Source organism: Branchiostoma lanceolatum, chromosome 4, assembly GCF_035083965.1.
Source record: "Branchiostoma lanceolatum isolate klBraLanc5 chromosome 4, klBraLanc5.hap2, whole genome shotgun sequence".
Taxonomy (NCBI): Eukaryota; Metazoa; Chordata; class Leptocardii; order Amphioxiformes; family Branchiostomatidae; genus Branchiostoma; species Branchiostoma lanceolatum.
The window spans coordinates 18847869-18869217 of NC_089725.1; the positions used below are offsets into that span (position 1 = coordinate 18847869).

Here is a 21349-nt window from a genome sequence, read left to right on the forward strand (position 1 = left end):
GACATGTAAGAAATAGGTTAACCTACCTACATTTTGTATCATGACATTGCAACATGTACTTGATGAGGTCACTTTTTCAACAAGAATTTAGATAGAGTTACATAATTGATACTAAACAATACATATCACCAACACAGGTGGAGGCAAAGATATGTTACTTTTCTGTTTGTTTTCTGCTTGTAAATTTACCTGATGATAGGTTTGTTGAACTGTTCCAGTGTGATGTCCCTCACAAGGCTCAGGTCCCACGTACTCCACAGCCTGGAATACACAACAACATGGCACATCTGATAATGTTCATATCAAGGCATATCCAGCATATCAAGGAAATAAATACATGTACATACACTGTACAAGGGGTTATCATTTGAAATTCAGTTTACAAACAAACACTTTGTCAAATGGCCAGCAGTTGTTAATTGAATAACTTATGACACAATATGAGGGATTATGGGCACTACATTGTACTTAGTGTAAGAGGTTGCTGTATTTTGAGGGGATGTAATATATGCACATTGTGAATTCCATGTTTGACAGTCACATCTCAAGAATTTTAAAGCCTAGATGAAGAACAAAAATGAGCTTACCTGACTGAGCCATCCTGCAGGCCAGCTGCCACCACATTCACAGAAATCCCCTCCGACGCGTTGGAGAACGTCACACAGTGGATGGTGGACAGGCACCGGACCGACCCCACCGGTCGGGCATTAATTGTCCACAAGCTCAGCTCACTTGTAGTCGCTGAGGGGTGGCATACAGTGGCGATGTCGCCTGATGTCTCACTCACTGCCACAGCGGTGACACCGCCTTCATGGCCATTTAGAGACTGTACGTAGGATAATCTGCACAGCATAGGAACAAATCTAGGTATCAGATTGACACAGAACAGCTTTAATCGTTACTGTCTGACATTTTGGGAACAAAAGAAGTCCATAAGACCTCAATCTTGGTCAAAGATCACACAAACAACAGCTTCAATTGTTAAAGCTGTTAAATCTATGCAGTAATATTAAGATTGACAGTCAGAAAACCAAAGTAAGACTGACCTGTTGATGTCCCAGATGATGGCTGTGCCATCCTGGCTACCACTGACCACGATGCTGTAGGGTCGGCAGACCTGCAGACAGCTGACTGGCCCCGTGTGGCCGTACAGGCACACTCTGCTGTCAACTATCTCAAACTCTGAAGGCTGCAGGGATGGAATAGGATATTTAAATATAACTCAAACAAGGACCCCTTGCTTGTCTAACCATTGCAGCAAAAATTCCCCAATAATTTCTGTGATAATATTTTAGTATTTGATATGGTCTCTCAGTGTGAGATTTAATACTTTCATGATGATACCCACTTTCAACTATTCTACTCAGAGTTAGGGTGTTTGGAGTCACAAGATTCTGCATATTGTGTGTCTTCTAAACAACTGGTTCCAAAGCTCACCTCACCTAGTCATAAGTTGTGACATCACATGTGAATATCTTATTGCACAGCAATGACATCAGTGTGAACTGAACCCCCAATCTGTGATCCAAAGGTTATCAATTTAAATGGAAAAAAAATGTACCTTGTTTCCAGTGAACCTGGTTGGATAGGCAGTCACCACGCCAGACGTTCCTCCAGTAAAGAGTAGCCGGCAGTCTGTCACAGATGCACAGCAGGTCACCTGTAAGGGAGTATGGATATGTTAGGCTTAAATTGTTCACTTGTCAAGAAGTCTGTTAAGGATTTCATATTTTCAGGCTTTACAAAGGTTTAATCTCCCAATTTTTTTTACAATGTAGGAACTTAATATACTAATGACTGCAGTCTGTTACCTGGTCGTTGGGAGGGCAGAGGAAGAAGTTGGTGGCAGGCTCGCTTTGTCGGCTCTTCAGCCTCATGATGCCGTCAGGATGCCCCCAGCTCAGGATGGCCGACCACAGGATGTCTGTGTGATTCATGGCACTCACACCTGCACGGAGCAAACACACAACTCTGTCAACCTTAACATTACATGATTTTTTCCTTATACATGTGTACAGAAAACGTTATTGTGTTACTTTTAAATCTTTACCAATCTTTCAAATTTGTATTCTGGAGACATAATTTCAGGCAGAATAACTACAGAGCAATCTATAGTCAAGTGTTACACTTTTTACTATAAGGTCTGCTCTCACATGATATGATATCAATATGTTGTTGTTACAAATGAAGGGTTGAGGAGCTTACCTTTCTCCTTGCTGTACATGACCAGGAGGCAGAAGTTGGGGGCCAGCCCGCACACCTCGCCCGTCGGCAGCCCCACCAGCGACGACACCACCGCCCCGTGGTCCTGACTCCAGTTCACTGCAGGTGCCGGGCACGTCGGAGAGCCCACGTAGTTCCCCCACTTCAGGCCTTCCACCTGCGGCAGGGGGCTCTGTGGAACACAGATATTGTTATAAGTTCAGAATATTCAGTTGGCTGAAGTTAGTAATTAGCTTATAGCTTCAGTCTTTCAGGGCTTCAGTTTTCAACATACATTTCTGAATACCACTGACAGACATGGGTATTGCATAATACACAAAGTGTATGTTTTCCCAATGGTATCAGAGTTGCATCCCTCCATCCTTACCCGGACAGATTTGATGTCCACCACGGCATCCTTGTTGTCCTTGAAGTTGAAGAGGAAGCCAGCTGCTCCCACCATCCCTGCCACATCAGCCTCAGAGCTGCCGCTGACCTGCTGCCGGGGTGGGTGGGGGTTCTTGAAGAGTTGCCGAGGAGTCTGGCCGTACGTCTTGATCATCGTCTCAGTGGCCCTTCTCTGTACCTTGTCCTCGATGGCGGAGGTGTCAATCCCAAAATACGTCTGGGAGAAGAAGGTACAACATCAGAATAACAATAAATCAATCAATAAAGTCATAATCCATAAATAAATAAATAAAATAGAAAATATTTGTTATAGCTTCTATGAAACAACATAGAGTGCAATGTTGTACCCAAAGGCACAATTCAAATTAACTGTCACTCTGTAAAACAAACAGCCCTGTAAGACGATGAAACCAACTGAACAAAACTTACAGATGGATGGAAGACATTGATGGACTCTACAGCTGCCTTTCCCTTCTGCTTAAAGCCGAACACCAGGTCGATCCAGGTGTGGATCGCCATGGAAACCAGGTCCGACTCCAGCGCCTGGCGGTGGATCAGTACGAAAAGGCGGGAATCGGACTGTGCCCAGGGTGGGAGGGCAACATCATTAACCAAGTGTCCTGACTGGCGGTGGCCGAAGTTGAAACCTGGTGGAAGGAGAGCAGTGTCATTTGGTTTTCTGTACTTTTATCCATACCTGCATAAGGTAAGGTAAGGTAAGGTATCTGTACCTGTACTGTTAACCAGCATCAAAAAACAGCTTCATAGGCAAGTTGTAGAATGATTTGTCACACTGATACAGGGCTTAGGTGCGACAGGATACTTGTATGTCATACAGCCTTAAGTTGACAGTACAAAACGTTTACTATAGTTAGCTCTCATTGAAATTTGAGGTGTCTCTGCCAGCACTGCAACCATTACAAATATTGGTGCATAGACACTCAGGCAAAACACAAAACTGTGCTGGATCCTCTTCACAAGTCTGTTACTGTTCTTGGGAGTCCCAGACTGGGAAGTTTCTTCTCACCTTCAGAGTTAAGAAGGAACTCTGGTAGGAAGAAGAATTCAGGGATGAGCTCCTTCACATCCGTGGTGGACTCAAAGGACGACAATCTCCAGGTGGTGAGCAGGGAGTGGAAGGTTCGGTCGGGGATGTCAAAGTTACGGTCTGGAAAAAAATTTGACCCATTATTTTTTCAACTCGAGTAAGAAGAGAACCTGAGCTGAGCTTTCCACTAAATGTAAGTAAGTTGCCTATTAGTGATGAGAAGTCCTTCATATTTGAATTTGGAAAGGTGTTTTTTGAAATTTCAAAATTACCAAGTTGAAGGCAGTATACTTACAATTACTGAAATGTAAAGTACATGTTAAGTCCTCAAAAGAGCATGCTTCATTTTATCTCACAGTATCTTGATTTGTATCACAAGGAATACTGCTATAAGAATCATACATGTTTTAAAAATTCGAATTTGCTACAATAGTCTTACCCTATAGTTTGAAATGATTGAGAGAGGGATTAGGAGAGGGTGTTTCTGTGCTAACCTTGATAGTTGAGGAACATGGTTGTGAAGGGGGGAAGTCTAACCAGGAAGTGGAGCACGGTGCCGCTGTTGGAGTAGTGAGAACCGTAGTGGTATGGCTCAACCGGCGGCATGGGGTCATCAACGTCACCACCCTTCTCATGCTCCATCCTCAGCCACTGCATGATGGGGGAACATACCACAAATTTCACAACATGCCAGCACTTTAGTTCCTCTATGTATGGGAACTGGAATGCTACCAATATGATTAAAGTGTCTGAAGGATTGTGTTTAATATGAGCAGTCCACTTACCTCGTAGTTCTCAATGTATCGCTGTTCCCTACTCTTGTCTTGCACTGCAATAGGTTTTGCCAGTTCCCTGCAAAAGTAGACAGTAATGAATTGCTTTAACACAGCAGCAAGCATAAACTGATCAGCAGCTCTCTCACAAATGAGGCATTGTGAAAACTTGCTTCTTCTTACCATGCCCTTCAAAGCTGTATCTCATTTATGTGTGATGTTACCGAGAGATACTACTCTCAGCCATTACAAATATTTCTCCCTTGCCATTGAAAACAAGATAACTTATTTATCCCTCAAAACCTATATAGGTTTAACTGCAGCAACGAATGTTGAAACACACCTATAGACTTTTGGGTTGGTCAGATTGATAGTATCACTGGTGTAGTCCCCCAGCACGAAGGGGAAGACTGGGTACTGCATCAGATCATTGAAGGATCGCCCAGAGTGCTTGTTCAGGTGGGTTAGGTACTCGAAGTTTGTCATCTGTCCAATCCTCCACATCTGTGTGATGGCCTGCAGGTTGTCGTAGCCGACCAGGTTGGGCAGGTCCATGGCGAGCACCTGTCGGCAGACCATGTCTCTGTCCTGCAGGGGAGGGAATTCAAGGCATCTTGAGCCTGTGTACATATTCTGTATGGTCGTGTTCTCATTTGGTTACATGTAGATGATGTTAAAAAAATTGCCGACAAAGTGCTTCAATTGACAAAGTCAATAAAGTATATAGTGCTGCATTCTGATTTGGGCCCGATTGAGCATCCATGAACAAGATACATTGGAAGATTTTGAAGGAAGATTATACTGTCAGCCCTGTCTTTAAGGAGAACCAAAAAGCATACCAGATACCCTGGGTGCAAAAGTATGCTCTGGCATGGATGGCTCCACCGAATCAGTCTGTTAAACAGTTTGTAGAACTAGTGAGAGACACTTTGTGACACAAAGAAACCAACCTTCTGTGTCTCAAAGGCGAGCAGCAGGGTCCTGCCGGTGGTGAGGAAGATCTCCAGGGCGTTGTCCCTCAGCTGGTACCAGCGCTTGTGCACCTCCTTAATGTCCTCGTACAGCCAGGACATGGACAGAACCTCACGGTCACCCTGCAGGAACTGGAGGAGGCAATCAGGAAATTAGAGCTGACGTGATTGTCCAATATTCATACTTCTCCCTTCTGTTGTAGCCTTTTGATATCATGGAAATTTGCACGAATTACACTATAAGGCATCAGAGAAAAGATAAAAGGGCAATTCACACTTCTCTGAATACATCATAACATGAAAGAAAGCTTTTTGAAGACCAGAAATATCCAATACAAAGGTTACAGGTAACACAACAGCTAAACTTTGTGTAAGATGTTTTCCCAGGAATTGAAGACTTGACAAAATAGACAAATGCTGTCAACTGGCTGATGTCTGTTGATGAATAAATAATTGGATTAACTGATTGACTGATTCACAAATACACACCTGTGTGCTGTTGAGATCCAGGATGGGCTCATCCCCAACAAAGTACACACTGTTCTCACCAATAAGGATTTCTCCTGTTGCCTCATTAGAAGGAGTAACATTTGTGCAGCGGTGGGTGTATCTGGGGTATGGGTAAAACAGTAAAAGCATGTTAATGGATGAAAAAAAATGCTAAATGTAAGTTACAAGTGTAAGTGCAACTACTATTTTAGAAATAGACTTCAAATGTCCTTTGTACCTGATTGCTTCATTAGTGTGCAGCCTGTGTCTGAGAGTGGTGGAGTCGTCTGGTTGGTTGGAGTCCTCAAACAGGTAGGCCAGCTGCTGACGGGGCTCCTTGTCACCTGCAACAGGTGAGAATCTCAGATGAGTACTCAGGTGGGAAACCCTAGGTAATTCTATGAAAATAGCCAACATCCCTAGCACTAATATCTATGGATATAAGATGATGTCAGTCTGATGCTACGCTCTTAATATCATGGTTAATGGATATGGTAGTTAGCTATGAGTGCTTAAAAAACATGTTGAAATCTACAGTACATTAAGCAACAAGTTGCATGTAAATACAAGACATAAATTTGACAAATACATTTTCCAAACTTCAAGTGACAACCGGTACATCTCCAAAACAGTAGTCTTAACTGACCCTCAGTTCTCTGTGCTTCAGGCAGGAAGTATTTGTTGCTGAGGTTGAGGTTACAGCGCTGCAGTCTCTGCCGGACCCGACAGGGGCCCTCGGTGGGATCCAGCTGCCAGGAGGAGGGCTGGGACTCAGGGTTGAACCATACTGCCCTGGAAGGACATGTAAACATATGTTACAAGAGCAAAATGTGTCTTAAGAATACTTTACCCTTGTGGAGACTGGAGGGACATCAACAATTTTTGAAGATCCTGTTTTGCTCTGTGTTGGAACAATAGTTTAACTGTCTATAGGCTTGGGAAAATCAGGGCTAATTGATGAATAGAATATAACCGCCGTGAAGCTACCCAAAATTGATCTCATTCTAACACAGAATGAGTTTCTCCTGCTTTTTGCTGTTGTATCAAATTTGGGGTCTCAAGAAGACATCATCCATAAAATCAGGCTGTGTGTGAGGCCTTTCTTTAGCTACAAGAAAATTCAGGTATGCAAGAGCCAGACCTTTCGTGTGTGAGCTGCTGGATGAGGGCGTGCCAGGCTCGGCGCACGCTCAGGTCCTGGGTCATGCTCTCCTTCATGCACTCCAGCAGCTTCTTCCGCTCCATGTTCTGGGACAGGACCACAGCCTGCGTCACCTCCATTGCAAACCACGAGATCTGCTTGGCAAGCTCTCCAGTGCTTTTTATCAACCTGAGATTGGGAAAACAGTTATGTATACACATTTTTATATGATATCTATGTACATAAGGCAGTAGGCACTGGCATGGTGGTACCTCCTGACTCTCTTAGTAGTTCTCCCCACGACATTCCTGTGACCGTTATTACACATATACTAGAAATCTTAACAGAAAAGTTGTTTGAAAGAACATATATATTAATATCATGAAAGTCAAACTTGCTCCTGCTCCATTTAGAAGACAGAGTGAAATCTTGTCTATGCGTTCTAAGAGCACAGACTAGTAAAAATGTGCTTACTTGTTCTGGATGGTGATTCTTCTTTTTCTCCAGGAGGTTTTGGCATTTTTCTCATCTTTGTCCCAGGACTTCTGATCCTGCAATAAACCAAACTAATTTTTGACAAAAGAAACACAGAGACACAAGACAGAGAAAAAGAGACACAAGACACTTATAATACATTGTAACCAAATCTAAGTCACTATCTACATACACGTAATGCCCAGTTGTGATGCAGGTTCAATCATCAATTAGAAGTTGGAAACATGCTCCTATTCAAAAACTACTTGTTGGTTTAAACATTAAGGCTACATGACTTGATTATTATGTATGACAAGTTTGACTAAAAGATTAGTTACAACGTCTCTCAGTCTAAAACACTGTCTTCCCTACCTCGTCAATGCTCTGCAGTGTCTCAGGGCTGAGCTCCCCCAGCGGGATGGGCTGGAAGCTGATCTGGTCCAGCAGTCGCATCAGGGTCTTCCCAGCTGTTCTTTCCTTCTCATTCAGCTGGTCCTTGTGGTAGAACAGCAGGTAGTACAGGTACACCACCACCTTCTGCCCATGCTGGAATATCAGGCAAGACATTATCAGACACTGCTGCAGCATACCACTGGGATCAATACTGAATGTCCTTAACAATGATTCACTGAACTGCATAGTTGCACCATCCTTTTCTGCCCATACAGGATTAGTGAGAATGATATTTACACACAGGATGATTTTGGACCAGATCATTTTACTATAGAGGTAGCTTGGGAGTACAGGTGCTTTGTGTTAAACTTTGCAATTTAGGGAATAAATCTGGGACAGGCCAGCAGGGGATCATTTCATTAGCTTGCAAATGTTGACTTTTGGATCATTTAAATAACATTTACCATTTAACAAAGTTATGTCACATTACAACTTCAAAATTTTTCACCCATACTTACAGATAGGTTGGTGTGTAGAACAGTGTTGAGGATCTGTTTGCTGTTTGGTTCGTGGACGACCTTCAGTGCGTGAACCCTCTGCTCCAGCGGCTGCCGCGGCCCCATCATGTGCACCATTAGCCGCCCCAGCTGCACGCGCATGCAGTCCCGAGATGACCACATGATGCGGTGCCAGCGCCGACGGGACGCACCACGACTGCTCTCCAGGGTCGAGGCCACGCCGCGCAGCATCAGCTGGAACAGTGACCGTGTGAACTCCCGCTCGGAGGTCAGCATGGTGGACAGTTCAGAGGACATGGGCTCCAGGAACTCCACCCTGTGCAGGGAATCCTTCCTCTTCCGGCCTGCATCTGTGGATAAGACATCAGCAGAATCATTGTAAGAATTTCAACATGTCTGAATGCGGAAATTTGCAGGGTAGCATACATGTACATATAGTTTCCACTAATCAAACTTAATTTCATAGATGACATCCTCTAAGAATCACAGATCTTTGCTTGTTTTACATATCTATCAGCTTCATCTTAGCCCCGCCTATAACTTCAAGCACTACATAAAACCACAAATTGAATTTGAATGATAAGGCCCCACTATAATCACAATTTTGATGTAAAAACAAACAAGCCCATACCTGAGAAGGACAGCAGGTTGACTGCCAGCACACACACCCTCTGGATCCTCTGCACGATCTCCCCCTCTGTTACCGTGCTTCCCTCCCGGCCCTGGAGCACTGGCATCTCCACCGCTGATGACCTCCTCTTCAACGACAGGACCATCGTCTCTGATTGGGCAGAGTATCTACGCTTACAGTCCAGGCTGAGACATTTCCCCTCCCCCTGGCGCAGGCCAGACGGGAGGCTGCCAGACTCGGACAGGTTCAAGCTGTCGTTGTTGTTCTCCAGTGAGTAGAGCGGGGGAAAGGCGACAGGAGGGGACAGGGAGGTGGTTGGAGACAGAGGAGGGGACTGGATGTCACCGCAACCTGGAAAAAAGTATGCATACAAAGTTTTATCATTGCTGGCCACCTACAACAACTCATATCATATGAACACTGACAATGTTTTCAGCTACTTAACAGTCAGGAACACTTAAAAACTGCAGTAAAGATTCTTTATTAGGAGATATATATTGCAACAAATCTGCAAACATCAGTAGGAAGGAATTGATTAACCCTCATCCCAGTACTGCACTGTAATTACTTTATCCATCTTCTGAAATGGTACTTAGGCCAACATAGGGGTTTGACACATAACTGCATACAGAGTAGGAAGTTGTGCTGTACCTGGTGGATAACTCTGCCTCCTGCCCAGCTGTTCTCTGCTGTTGGGTTCGTTTGTTGTCACTTGTGGGAGGGAGATGGTTACCAGTGGCTCATCCAGGGTGTCGTTAAAAGCACCCTCTATGTAGCTGAGAACAGCCTGCAGGAGGTGGTACTGAATGTTTCGCACCCTCTCCACTGCCACCGACTGAGAACCTGGAAGTCCAGATCAAATACTTAAACTCTCAGGGCTGCCATTCAGATTGAGTTTTCAAGAGAACACCAGGGCTTGCAAGCCAGTAACGAATCAAGTTGTCATTGCCAACTCTTCCAAACACTAACTGTACAGTAAAATAATTGTCCGAAAGTTGTCACAAAATGAGCTTACCCTTTTTTTTCATTTCAATCAGATAAAAGATATGCAAAGAATATATTCTAAATGTATTGAATCTATTTCAGAAAAAACGTTAATTTTTGGTCAATAATTTTTTTGACAGATGTTGAAGTGAGGTTTATGTGGCCCCAGATACAGTAATGAATGGGTGAGTGAGTACTGACCCTCAGGATGCCTGTCCCTCTGCATGTCCTCCACCCTGCCCAGCAGGGTCACCATGTCCTCCAGCACCTGGAAGTTCTGCACGCCTGTCATGCTGCAGGCTCGCACCACCACGCAGGCCAGGAAGTGCTGCACATCCCCCACCAGCAGCAGCAGGTCCTCCTGGGGCAGACTGGGCCAAAAATGTACAAAGATTAGACTAGTATAAACATTACAAACACCATCAGTGTGAACATGTTCAGCAGTGTAAACAAAAATTCACTGTATCTCTGTATCTTATCATTATACCATACCTAATGTTTTAGCAAAGCGACAGTTGCCATGCATGTAACTGTATTGAACACAAAATAAGAATGTTGACAAAATCTGACATCCCCATAAAAGTCTTCTGTATTTTATCCTGACCTTATCTGCGGGCTGTTAATGGCAGAGATGACGTTACACAGCGCCCAGACCAGCCCGTTCTCCATCATGATGGCCGCCATGACCTCGCTGCTCTCGAACAGCTGGATGAGCACGCACAGCGTGTTGTGGCAGACCGCGGTGTCGTGGATGCAGTTCTCCAGCAGGGCCAGCAGTGGCACCACCGTGTGCTGCTGCAGTCCTGTCATGTGCTGTACACAGCTCACATCGATGCTGCAACAAACAGTTTCAAAATGAGCTCAACCACATCCTGTAAGGTAAGGTTGCATTCTATTCCCTCAGAATAACCTGATGGATGATGTTACACTAGTGTTGAAATGTTGGCTGGGAAATGAAAACTGCAGTCATTGTGGAGGCCTTGGCTTACTCTTCTTTACTCCCATTTTTGTTATCTATCTTGTCTATCTTGTTGATTAAATGCTGATGAAAACGTGAGCACTTTTGCAGAGGAAAAGTAGACATAACTTACTCTTCATCCAGCCCGACAGGTTTCCCCACAATGACAGACAGGCAGGCCTCCACCAGTTCCCGTGTGGCACTATGCTGATGGAGCTAGAAAAAATAAACATGCAAACAATAAGAAGAGCAGATCAATACAAACAATTTTGTCAGTTTCTGTAATATTGTCAGTTGATGTAATATCAAATAATTGTTACCAAACAAAGCTGGTTGGTTACTAATGTTTTTCCAGAATATTTGCCTTAATCATTTTCAATCGATGTGTAAAAGGTTTTACAATACATATACTCCATGCAAATTAGCAAGACCCTGGGCAAGAGGAACAAAGGCTATCAAAGAACATTCCAGGACCTGCAGGTTACCATACATCTAACTTATTCTAAGCCGCAAGCATACCTGATTGGCCAGCAGGAAGAAGCCCCGCACTTTCATGAAGGCGTTGAACTGCTCTTCTTTGGCCCTCTGGAAATAGATTCCCAGCAACTGGAACAAAAATGCCAAATTAATTACTGAACCAACTATTATCAACCGGCACCTTAATCAATCCAATAATTAATTGACTAGTTCACAGGTTGTATAAGCAATCAACTGGTTGGCTGACCTTTACCTTGATTGATTAACTGATGGATTAGATGACTGACAGGGTGTTTGAGATATGCATATTTGTTGCTGCAAGTCCAGAGCACCATGGTTCACTATTCACTGTACTTGTGGAGACATTGTAAGGGGTATTTTCCTCTGGCTGATATTTTGAACCATACATTGTTAACATAGTGTTGTTTCATGAACTGATTTTTTTCCCTCACCTTGATGATGGCGGTCCTGATGCTGGAGGAGTGGTGATGAGCCAGCACCACCAGCGTCTCCGGCTTCAGGATGTTGCCCATCACCTGGTCCAACATGGCATCGGGCAGGGTGACGAACACCCCACACATCAGGTTGAGCAGCCCGGTGCACACCATGGCCACCCCATCCTCCTGCTGCACCTGCCTGCTCTCCTGCCCGTTGTCCTGCAGGGCTGCGTTCAGGGCCAGGGAGAGTGGGGAGTTCGGGTGGGGGAGGTTCTCCCATTCATCTAGAGAGGCTGCCGAGGACTCAGAGTTGCTTCTACTTCTCTGATCGTCTTCATCGGATATTATCTGTCCAGAGGGAAGTTCATTAAGGGCATCCTGCATGGCCTGGTCAGCCTCGGGGTTGGAGTCCTGATCAGATGGCGTGCTTTGTCTTGACACATGAGCCGAGAGAGCCGGCTCGTTACCCGTGTTCTCTGTGTCAATTTCCACCCCGCTTTCCAAAATGTTTGATCCCTCCGTGCTGATCTTCTCCTCCTTGTCGTAGCTGCCAAGTGGAAAGGAGACGTACGTATGTCCGCTGCTGTCGTCCTGTGAGTTCCCCATGCGAAGGTGTCCATCGGCAATCTCAGAGTTAAGTGTGAACATGATCCCATTGGCCAGTTCCTGTGTTCCCCTGCCGCTGCTGTCCGAGCTGTCCGAGTCTGACCTGGCTGCCATGTTGGCACCCTCGTCTTCAAAGGACAGCCTCTTCCTCATCCGTCGCCTGACCACTGCAGGTGAGTTTGGCATGCTCAAGCTGCGAATGATGCCAGTCTTCAACATGGCCGGCCTAGCAGAGTGTACTACAACAAGGCAAGATAAAAATGGGTCTTAGTGCCAGCATTTGACAACGCACAAGACAGTCTATCCCTTCTTACCTTAAGTTTTCAAAAAGACAGAAGGTACTCATTTCAGTCCTTTATATTCAAACTTAAGAATTCAGAAAAAAGAGGTTTTACCTGTAACAGTTCTTCAAATTAACAACAAAAGAGAAGATCCTCCATTAAAGCCAAACCTTTGAGTCCAGAATCTGAGTCCGATGAAGCTGTCTGCTCCTCGGGGATGATGCCATGCTGGAGGGAGTTCCTCTTGATCTTGTCCAGGGCACGGAGGGGGGTGCTGCTGGACAGGGGGCTGGCCGAGGGCCGCTCCTGTCCCGTCACCGTGACTGACTGGGACCGGAACAACTTCTGCATATACTGCTGGTGAGTTCCTGGGGACAAAGACAAAGTGGAAGGGTTTAAACCTGAACCAATGCAGGATACTTTCTCCCATATCTTACTTGGATTACTTGTCATGTCAGGTTGCATTTACATTCTTGTAATCAACAGGAAAAATAAGGCATACTAAGGGACAGGTATACCACTTGACATGTACAGATGCAGAAAAGAAGGTTTGAGAGTTACCTGAGTGGAGAGTGAAGTAGAAGCTGGACGGGGCATGGCAGACGAATGTGTTGATGGCTGGGTGCACCGCCAGAAGAAAGTCACAGACTGCGGTGAGCAGGTTCAGATCGGGAGGGCATCCCAGGGTGCACTGCACTATAGACACAAAGGACTGGCAGATGGCAGGTGGGAGGGAGGGCAGGTCTTCGCTTTGATGCTCCTGGAAATGATGGATAAATGTCAATTAATCAGATGTACAAATTATGTAACAACAATGATATTGATAATCCTTTCACACCTTTTGTAAAAAAAACCCACAGTGACAAACTTAAACCTATCAGGATCTAAAAGAGTGACTGTGCAAAGTGACTGTTCAACTTTTTTTCTCAGAGAGGTCTATCTGTCTACCTGGCAGGTCTGTAGCAGTTTGTGCACGATGTTGATGGACAGCAGCTGGCGGATGTTGAACATCTGGTGCGGGTGGTTGTCCCTGATGAGGGTCTCCAGCACCGTGAGAAGTGCCTGCCACACGGTGACGTCTGCACGCTGCCAGATCTGCCAGGTCAGCAGCAGCTCAGACACAACCGTGGTGTCCTGGATTATCGCATCCGACTCAGGATTGATGCTGTAGGTGTCATTGGAGACCTCCATCACGCTGCTGTCACAGCAAGCATCCAGCAAGACCTGAAGAGGTGGAGTGAAACAACTGAGTTACAGTGAATATGACAGGATTAACAGCTTCATGATTCTATCATTATGGTAGATTTTGTAATCTGTCAGGATTCAAAACATTGCAACATTTGAAGAATAGTAGTTTGCCACAAACTCCAAATCTGTATCAGATCAAAGTTGATCTACTTTAGAAACATTGTCACGTTTCAAAAGAAAGAAATGCATTACCTTAAGAGTATGAAAGCCCACTTTACATCTGTCCTTCAGCAGCACCCTCCCTAGCAGGTGACACCCATCCATGTCAGAGAACTCCTTGGCCAGACGCTGGTTGTGCTGCTGTACTAAGAACAGGAGATGGAGGGCCTGCGCCAGTGTCGCTTCATCCTCACTCAGGCCAACAACCTGGGGCAGGGCAGGGGACTTCAGATTAGTATGCTAAATGTGCAACTGGCGTCAGTTTGAAAAGTTTAAGTTGAAAGTTGAATAGAAAGAAAAATATTTCTTGTATCAGTTTAAAAAATTTAAGTTGAAAGTCAAATTATAGAAAGAAAAATATTTCCTCTGGCCCTGAAAACTCACCTTGGCATACAGGAACAGGAACACTCCGACTCCTCCCACCTCATGCACGGCATTTTGCAGACCCCTGTGTACCTGGGGGTTTGAAGGAGTGAATAGTTTATTGCTTTCCAAAGATGTCACACTATACCTGACTGAAAGGTGAGCAAAACAACTCGAATTACATCAAACACTAACCTACATATATTTACAACTAATAAATTTCCACAGTTGCTCAAACAAGAGGGACGAGTATCATTACAGAATGATGATTCTTGACATGAATGTCCAATGCATGTGGTTTTGGGGATGCCAATCTAACACTTGGAATTGATGATTGACAAACGTTCTGCTACCTGTGTCTGCAGCTCTGTTACTGCAGTAACAGGCAGAGCAGCAGGAGTCTCCAGGAAGGGGTCCTGGCTGTTCTTCCTTGCAGGTGGGTCCTTGATGAGTAGGGTGGTGAGGGAGCGGGTGGGGGGTGCCGTGCTGCTGTAGTAGTTGAAGGTGCCTGGGGTCTTTGGACTGTACACAGCAACAAGATTTTCCTACAGGATGGGTAAACAGAATGATTTGGTCATTTTCATCAAAGAAACTTGACAACTGCTTGAGACACTAGAAAGTATGGTCTTGACCTTTGTGTTTGTACAAATTTTGAACTGTTGGCAGACAAATTACATTGATTATAGCAGTTAAAATAATTGCTTATCTATCTTGTGAACAGTGCAATGGTCCACTTTAACATTGACACATGGGTTACCAACAGAAGTCTGTGTGAAACAACAGACCGGCCCTTGTTCTCCTTTGTACCAGCTAAAACAAGGAACAAGCCAAGAAAGTCTACACTTCCTGCTTCAGCCAAAGGAATTCCCAGCCAAGATGCTATTCTATATCCAGTTTTCACACACAACTGGTGTGACTGTGAGATAGACTCACAGATTGGGGACTATTTTTGCTACTTCATTCATGTGTTTTTGTGGTATAGTCTCAGCAAATTCCTCAGGGCCCAACAGCTGGCAAGAATAGCAATCAAACTTGGCTGTGGCCAACATGGTTTGAGAAAAAATGTCTATACCAGGTCATATTCCATGCAGCTGGTGTTACACATGGTCACATACTTGCATTTCACAGCTCTTTAAATGCAGAACGGATCCTTTTAGATAGTGAGGAAATGCCGGGCAGTCCTGATATTGACCTCACACAGAAAGGAGTCACAGACAATGAGATCATGGATGAAACTGGGAGATCCAAATTGTGACACTTGTGCTTGAACTGTGACAGCACATATTTTCTCATCATGCTACTGTTGCCAAGTGACTAACGCTTACTAGTCACTTTGAATTTGTAAAGTCACTCTACGTAAAGGGTGTGAAAGTTCTACATCACAGCTTGTTACTGGATGACAGTGTCTTTATTTCTGTCACGTATAAAATTTATGGTTGTTGAAAAGTTTAGCTTTAAAATAAGACTTTCTTGGAATTTTTTTCAAATCTGCAAAATACATTGGCCACTGTCATATACTATATTCATTGATCAAAAGTTGATCCAAACTGAAAGTGATATGTTGCAATTTTCTTGTCAGAGATGGACACTGTTCACAGTACTAGAGTGACACATTTTCAACCCATGATTATTCAGCACAAGTGCCACTATACAATTTGGATGATACTAAGACATTGACATATAGTGAGAGGAATCACTTCCCTAGCATCTATTAGGCAGCTTTCACATATAGAGGTAGCTCTTGGCCAAGTGTCTTCAAAGTTGTGGTATACCTGTCTTCAAGTTTGCTTAGTTCGAGCAATTTTAAAAATTTGAGCAAAGAGGCAGATATGTAATGTTGGGGTTACTGTAGGTTAATGACCAGTCTTGTTTATAAAGTGTCCACATCACACTATAATTACAGGAATAGATTTGAATGTATTGACAGAGAGTAAGCCCTTAGGTCAATGCACTCTAAACTATTGCCTAGCGTAAATACACATTCCATCTCTGACCATTCTACATGTTTCAAACTCCACTAATTAGTTGGCATCAAACGCAATAGGGGGTCAGTGAACGCTGAAAAATTTCCCTTTCGCCCCATGCCAGCGGTGGTGAAAACAAGGAGGTCAGCATTTTACTGGTCACTGCTCCCTTTCTGCAACACTATTCAAAGTTTTTATTTTCAGGTTGATCTTAGAGTTCATGACTTTGAACAGAGAATGCAAACATCATTTTTATGTTGCATATGGAATAAAGTGATCAAAACCACATGTCAAAACACATCTTCTACTATAACATTTGTACAAACAAAATTTCTGATCAGCAAACATCTGCCCCACCTTGATCTGGTTGACGTTCAGGCTCCTCTGCCCAGTCAGCAGGTCCTCCCGGACCCCAGCTCGCAGTGCCTCCTTGGTGATGAGGCTGGGCACACTCTGAGGCTCCCAGGCGCAGCGGCAGTGGCTCAGGCACCCTGTGTCCGGACCAAGGCTGAACAACTGGAACGCCTGATCACGCTGAAGAATATCTGAAATGAAAAATATCAAAAATAAATCAACTCTATTTTCTCCCTACTGCAAAAGTGGATCCCCACGAACATCAATGCTCTTACAGTATTAATGAAATAATTGAACAATTGAACAAATGAAGTCATTGTGAATAAGTACATGAAAGAAGAAATGAATGAGTGAAACCTGAAGCCATAACAACCCACCATTGAACACCATGATGTTGCCTGTGCTCCAGGTTCCTGTGAGAGTGTGGTCAGTCTGGGTGTAGTGTCCCAGCAGGCAGTGCATCTTGGGAGCCTGGGACGACAGCTTCTGCTTCTTGCTGGGTGGCGGGGTGTACTCCAGCAGCACCTCCCGCTCAAGGTGTCCGTCAACCACCAGGGAAATCTAGGAGAGGCAAATATTACACCTTACAAACACCACTGTCAACACTGGGTCAGAGTATGAATCAGAATTTAACATGAACCATGAGAAACTTGGTGGCCATCAACTTCAAGGTGTATACATTCTTGTCTCCTGCAAAAGAAATGTCTCTCAGGAGGTAAACAAACTACAAGAGTGACCCATTTCACAATTATAAAAGAGACAACAACGAACGACTTACGGTGCCGAAGACATTCTTTGCATCCATGGTCTCACAGTAGGACAGACAGAGATGCTGCCACTGCCCACACACCAGCATGCCGGGGCAGGTGGTCTCTGTTAGAGTACCGGGCTGTTTACCGTCATCTGGGTCCACACAGATCCTGAGGAAAACACAACAGGTGTTACCAGAATCCAGTTATGTAATATAAGAATCACTTTTGTATAAGCCAATCTGATGCTAATGCCCATTTGAGGTGAAAAACTAGATTCCGTATAACCAGAAAAAGAACAATATCAGGAAAAAAAAAACATGTATTTCCAATCCTCCAGTAGAGGACTATGACGAAATTCCTGCACTGTTCAAGCATATATTGCCAAGGGGGGAAAACCAATTTGGAGTAATTACCTGCAATTATAGTATTCATTGGTGCATAATTATTGAGGCCACCCTTAAGGGCATGGTTTTTACATGTAAAATATGTCACAAGTATGGTTCCTTCGCCTTCCAGGTGTCTATCACTTAATCCTCCATAAGCCTTCTCAAACGAAGCATTCATATCTGCACAACAGGTGCACACTGGGAGGGCTGACCTTTCACCTATAGTCCTTGGGTAAAAATGATACTTTCACCCCACAGTGCACTGATAAGACACCTTTACAACAAATCACATCTTGCAAGTCATGTTTAGTGCTCATGTTTACAATGTAAAATACTGTAGATATAAGTATTAAGTATGTATGGTGTAGATGTAGAATGTAGATAATGCAAAGTTTCTAGGGTGTACCTGAAAGTGAGTGTGCCTGTGGAAGTGTCCGCCCAGGTCTGCATCATGAGTGCTTTAGAGCCGCAGGACACCAGGTGGAGGTATCCCGAGGAGTGAAGCTTGTCTGTGCTGTGTCGGGGGCTGGAGGGGTCACTCTTGTCTGTATCTGCACAAACAAGCCAACAAACAAGCAAATTAAACAAACATACATAAAAACAGTCAGTGTCATCATAATAGAGCAAAAGGTGTTCTATACATTCACAGATTCCGATAGTAGAATGGACCCCAAAGATTAAAATTATTTGACTACATTTTGTTAAAAACCTACGTTTCACACAGATCAAGAGAAAGAAACACTGACCCATACTGTCAGAGCTGGAGTCCCTGAACATGACCGACTTGTTCTTCTTCCCCCTCCTGCCGTTGCTCCCGTTCAGTCCCGGGGCACGACACACGCTCTCCAGGCGCAGCCACATGGAGAGGCTCAGCCCACGTCCACGGGGCGGCCATGTCACGTTATTCCTGACAACAGAAACAACAGCTGCTCTATCAGCACAGAACAATTATGATGATATACAAGAACAACACTCCACTAAATGAAAGACAGGAACTCAATGATTAACAATATGAGACCAAACAGCTTACAACAGAAAAACACAATGATCATCACACTAAGAGTACATAAAGTGAGTTTGAATTAGAGTACTAAACAGGAAATAGAAATTCTAAAAACTGTCATGTCCCCAATTCCCTTAGAACTGTGTTTATGGTATGTTTGCTAAGAGAGAAAGTAGAAAAAAAGTACCATTCACAGACTGAGTATGACAAGAACGAATCAAGTTTGTGTAAAAAAATCCCTACTTTATGGGAATCTGTACAGGAGCCCTCTGCCATGCAGAACTGGATGTCCCAGCCTTCGCCTCGACGCTCCTGTCAGGAATGTTCAACGTGTCAGGTCTCTTGGGCGATCCGTGTGGCCTGGCAGCGGCAGGGGCGTCGGGTTTGTGGGTGGGGATGACGGTGGGGAAACTCAGGATGTGGGATGGCTGCGCCGTCATGCTGGGAGTCAACTTCAGCAAGGTCGTCAATAGGCAACCCTGGAAATATTTCATGTCAGTTTTACAGAAATAATACATTATCAACATAAAAGACACATTTAACACATCAGATAAGGTGCTGATAATCTTGACTTTTTATAGACACATGAAAATTGGTGATCCCATATCTAAATGTGCATAACGACGGCTGACTAAGCTATGGGAGAGAGTGAGTGAGTGAGTATAACACTGTCAAAACAAAAGGTACATTCAATGATGTTAGTGGCTATTTAGAACAATTCTCAAACTTTTTCCAATCAATCAATTTTTGATTCACTGATGAATCTGTCAATCAATCACAATTTACTCTGACTGAATACCTTATCAGCTTTAGGGTTCTACAAAGAGGTCCAGTGGGAGGCCAAGATTTCACCAAAACAAAAGGAAACCATCCCTTTACAATCAGACTTACCAGTGGTAACTCCCTGCCATGGAAGAGAGCGAAGAACCTGGTGAGCTCCTGCGCTGAGATGGTGTGTTGTGAGAGGGCCATGAACAGTTCCAGCAGCAGAGTCCGCTCACCTGAGGGTACACAGCAGCAGTCTCAAGTCATTACAACAGCCTTGAAGCTCTAGCAGCATAATCATCATGTAAGTTATGCATGCTTAAGCTTTAATCTCTCGCCTAAAGCATCACCATGCAGGCCCTTACTTAATTTCTTACTTAAAACATCACTATGCAGGACCTCAGAGCATATCAACAGCCAATAACTTTACATCAGGGAAGCTCAGAATGGTGCTAATTACACAGGGCACTCACAAAAACTGAAGTGGCACATCAGCGATGCTTACTTAATCATCCATACACCTCCAGTCTTGTCAAACTACTTGTCAACACTTCATACATACCTATACATGTATAGTATAGCGTACCTAATCCTTTTTTTGTGGTCCAAAATCCTGTTGGTCGTACATAAAATTTATAATATACAATGCACACTAGGCTAAGCTTAAATCTGCATGAAACCTCGAAAAAAGAACTTCTTCAATAGAAGGCTCAGGATAAACCAGTACCTTGGGGCTCTCATGTGACATGTAGTCTATTCTTATGCTAATATGGTAAGTATAGAACTTACGTAAGTTGGTTCACGGGTGAAAGAGCTGAAAATGCTTTGAAACAGGCAAGGCTTATGTCTCCTAATTACCAGATTTGGAGTGACAAGTGGTTGGGGCACATTTTGGCACAACACATTTTTAAGACTAGCTGTTGTGTTTATCTTCCTTTATTTTTGAGTAAGACCTCTTTTGCACATAAAGGCTATTTTTACCTTGTCCTGTAATGGAATCTATGAAAGAGAAGTGACATCAACCAATAATACAGTAGGGGTCACCAGGTAGCAGATCACATTATCACGATAGCAAACGGAACATAAGAGGGTGGAGCTATGAATATAGTTCAGGGGATATTGTGAAAAACAACAATTTGAAAATTTTCACCAGGTTAATGGTAGAAATTTCAAGAGGGAATTAGAAAATGTACCAAAGTTTGAGAAAACAAAATCTTATCATGTCAACTAGATCTGAAAATAAATAAAAATGTCCTGCCCACTCATCCATCTCTATATACATACATTTGTACATCCCTGTTGTTTTATGATCCATAGTCATGATTGCCATCCAAGATCATTTGAATTAAAATATTTTTCCACCAAGGTATATTGTTCCTTATCTACCAGGAAGGACAAAATTGGAAATACTAAATAGTAATATTGTAAATGAGAAAACAAGCAATAGCAGGCAGCAAATCATGAAAGATATGTACACAGTATACTCACAGCTGGAAGATTCGTCCTTTGACGTGAGCACAGACTTGAACCCCTTCAACAGTTTTTCCACTACATCCTATGGAAG

The 21349-nt window shown here is 43.8% G+C and overlaps 1 protein-coding gene across 2 annotated transcripts in view; it reads right to left on the bottom strand.

The window, feature by feature from the left end:
* Positions 1-21349, bottom strand: part of LOC136433120 (lysosomal-trafficking regulator-like) — a 61214-nt gene that overhangs the window by 2154 nt on the left and 37711 nt on the right. The window contains exons 14-54 of one of the 2 annotated variants that reach the window (XM_066424947.1): positions 21274-21340; positions 19912-20021; positions 19264-19499; positions 18764-18924; positions 18424-18568; positions 17658-17799; positions 17257-17440; positions 16883-17070; positions 14915-15106; positions 14583-14654; positions 14232-14405; positions 13740-14015; positions 13353-13551; positions 12962-13159; positions 11920-12749; positions 11510-11596; positions 11124-11206; positions 10637-10867; positions 10234-10403; positions 9700-9891; positions 9049-9399; positions 8418-8767; positions 7879-8052; positions 7507-7598; positions 7033-7221; positions 6538-6683; positions 6130-6235; positions 5892-6012; positions 5382-5534; positions 4775-5019; positions 4444-4510; positions 4153-4309; positions 3638-3778; positions 3040-3257; positions 2591-2827; positions 2206-2395; positions 1812-1948; positions 1562-1660; positions 1047-1189; positions 588-842; positions 190-261 (exon numbers count right to left, since the gene is read on the bottom strand). In XM_066424947.1, coding sequence (XP_066281044.1) covers positions 190-261; positions 588-842; positions 1047-1189; positions 1562-1660; positions 1812-1948; positions 2206-2395; positions 2591-2827; positions 3040-3257; positions 3638-3778; positions 4153-4309; positions 4444-4510; positions 4775-5019; positions 5382-5534; positions 5892-6012; positions 6130-6235; positions 6538-6683; positions 7033-7221; positions 7507-7598; positions 7879-8052; positions 8418-8767; positions 9049-9399; positions 9700-9891; positions 10234-10403; positions 10637-10867; positions 11124-11206; positions 11510-11596; positions 11920-12749; positions 12962-13159; positions 13353-13551; positions 13740-14015; positions 14232-14405; positions 14583-14654; positions 14915-15106; positions 16883-17070; positions 17257-17440; positions 17658-17799; positions 18424-18568; positions 18764-18924; positions 19264-19499; positions 19912-20021; positions 21274-21340 — 7580 coding nt within the window. The remainder of the gene's footprint in view (positions 1-189; positions 262-587; positions 843-1046; positions 1190-1561; positions 1661-1811; positions 1949-2205; positions 2396-2590; positions 2828-3039; positions 3258-3637; positions 3779-4152; positions 4310-4443; positions 4511-4774; positions 5020-5381; positions 5535-5891; positions 6013-6129; positions 6236-6537; positions 6684-7032; positions 7222-7506; positions 7599-7878; positions 8053-8417; positions 8768-9048; positions 9400-9699; positions 9892-10233; positions 10404-10636; positions 10868-11123; positions 11207-11509; positions 11597-11919; positions 12750-12961; positions 13160-13352; positions 13552-13739; positions 14016-14231; positions 14406-14582; positions 14655-14914; positions 15107-16882; positions 17071-17256; positions 17441-17657; positions 17800-18423; positions 18569-18763; positions 18925-19263; positions 19500-19911; positions 20022-21273; positions 21341-21349) is intronic. The other variant, XM_066424949.1, reaches the window with a different exon arrangement.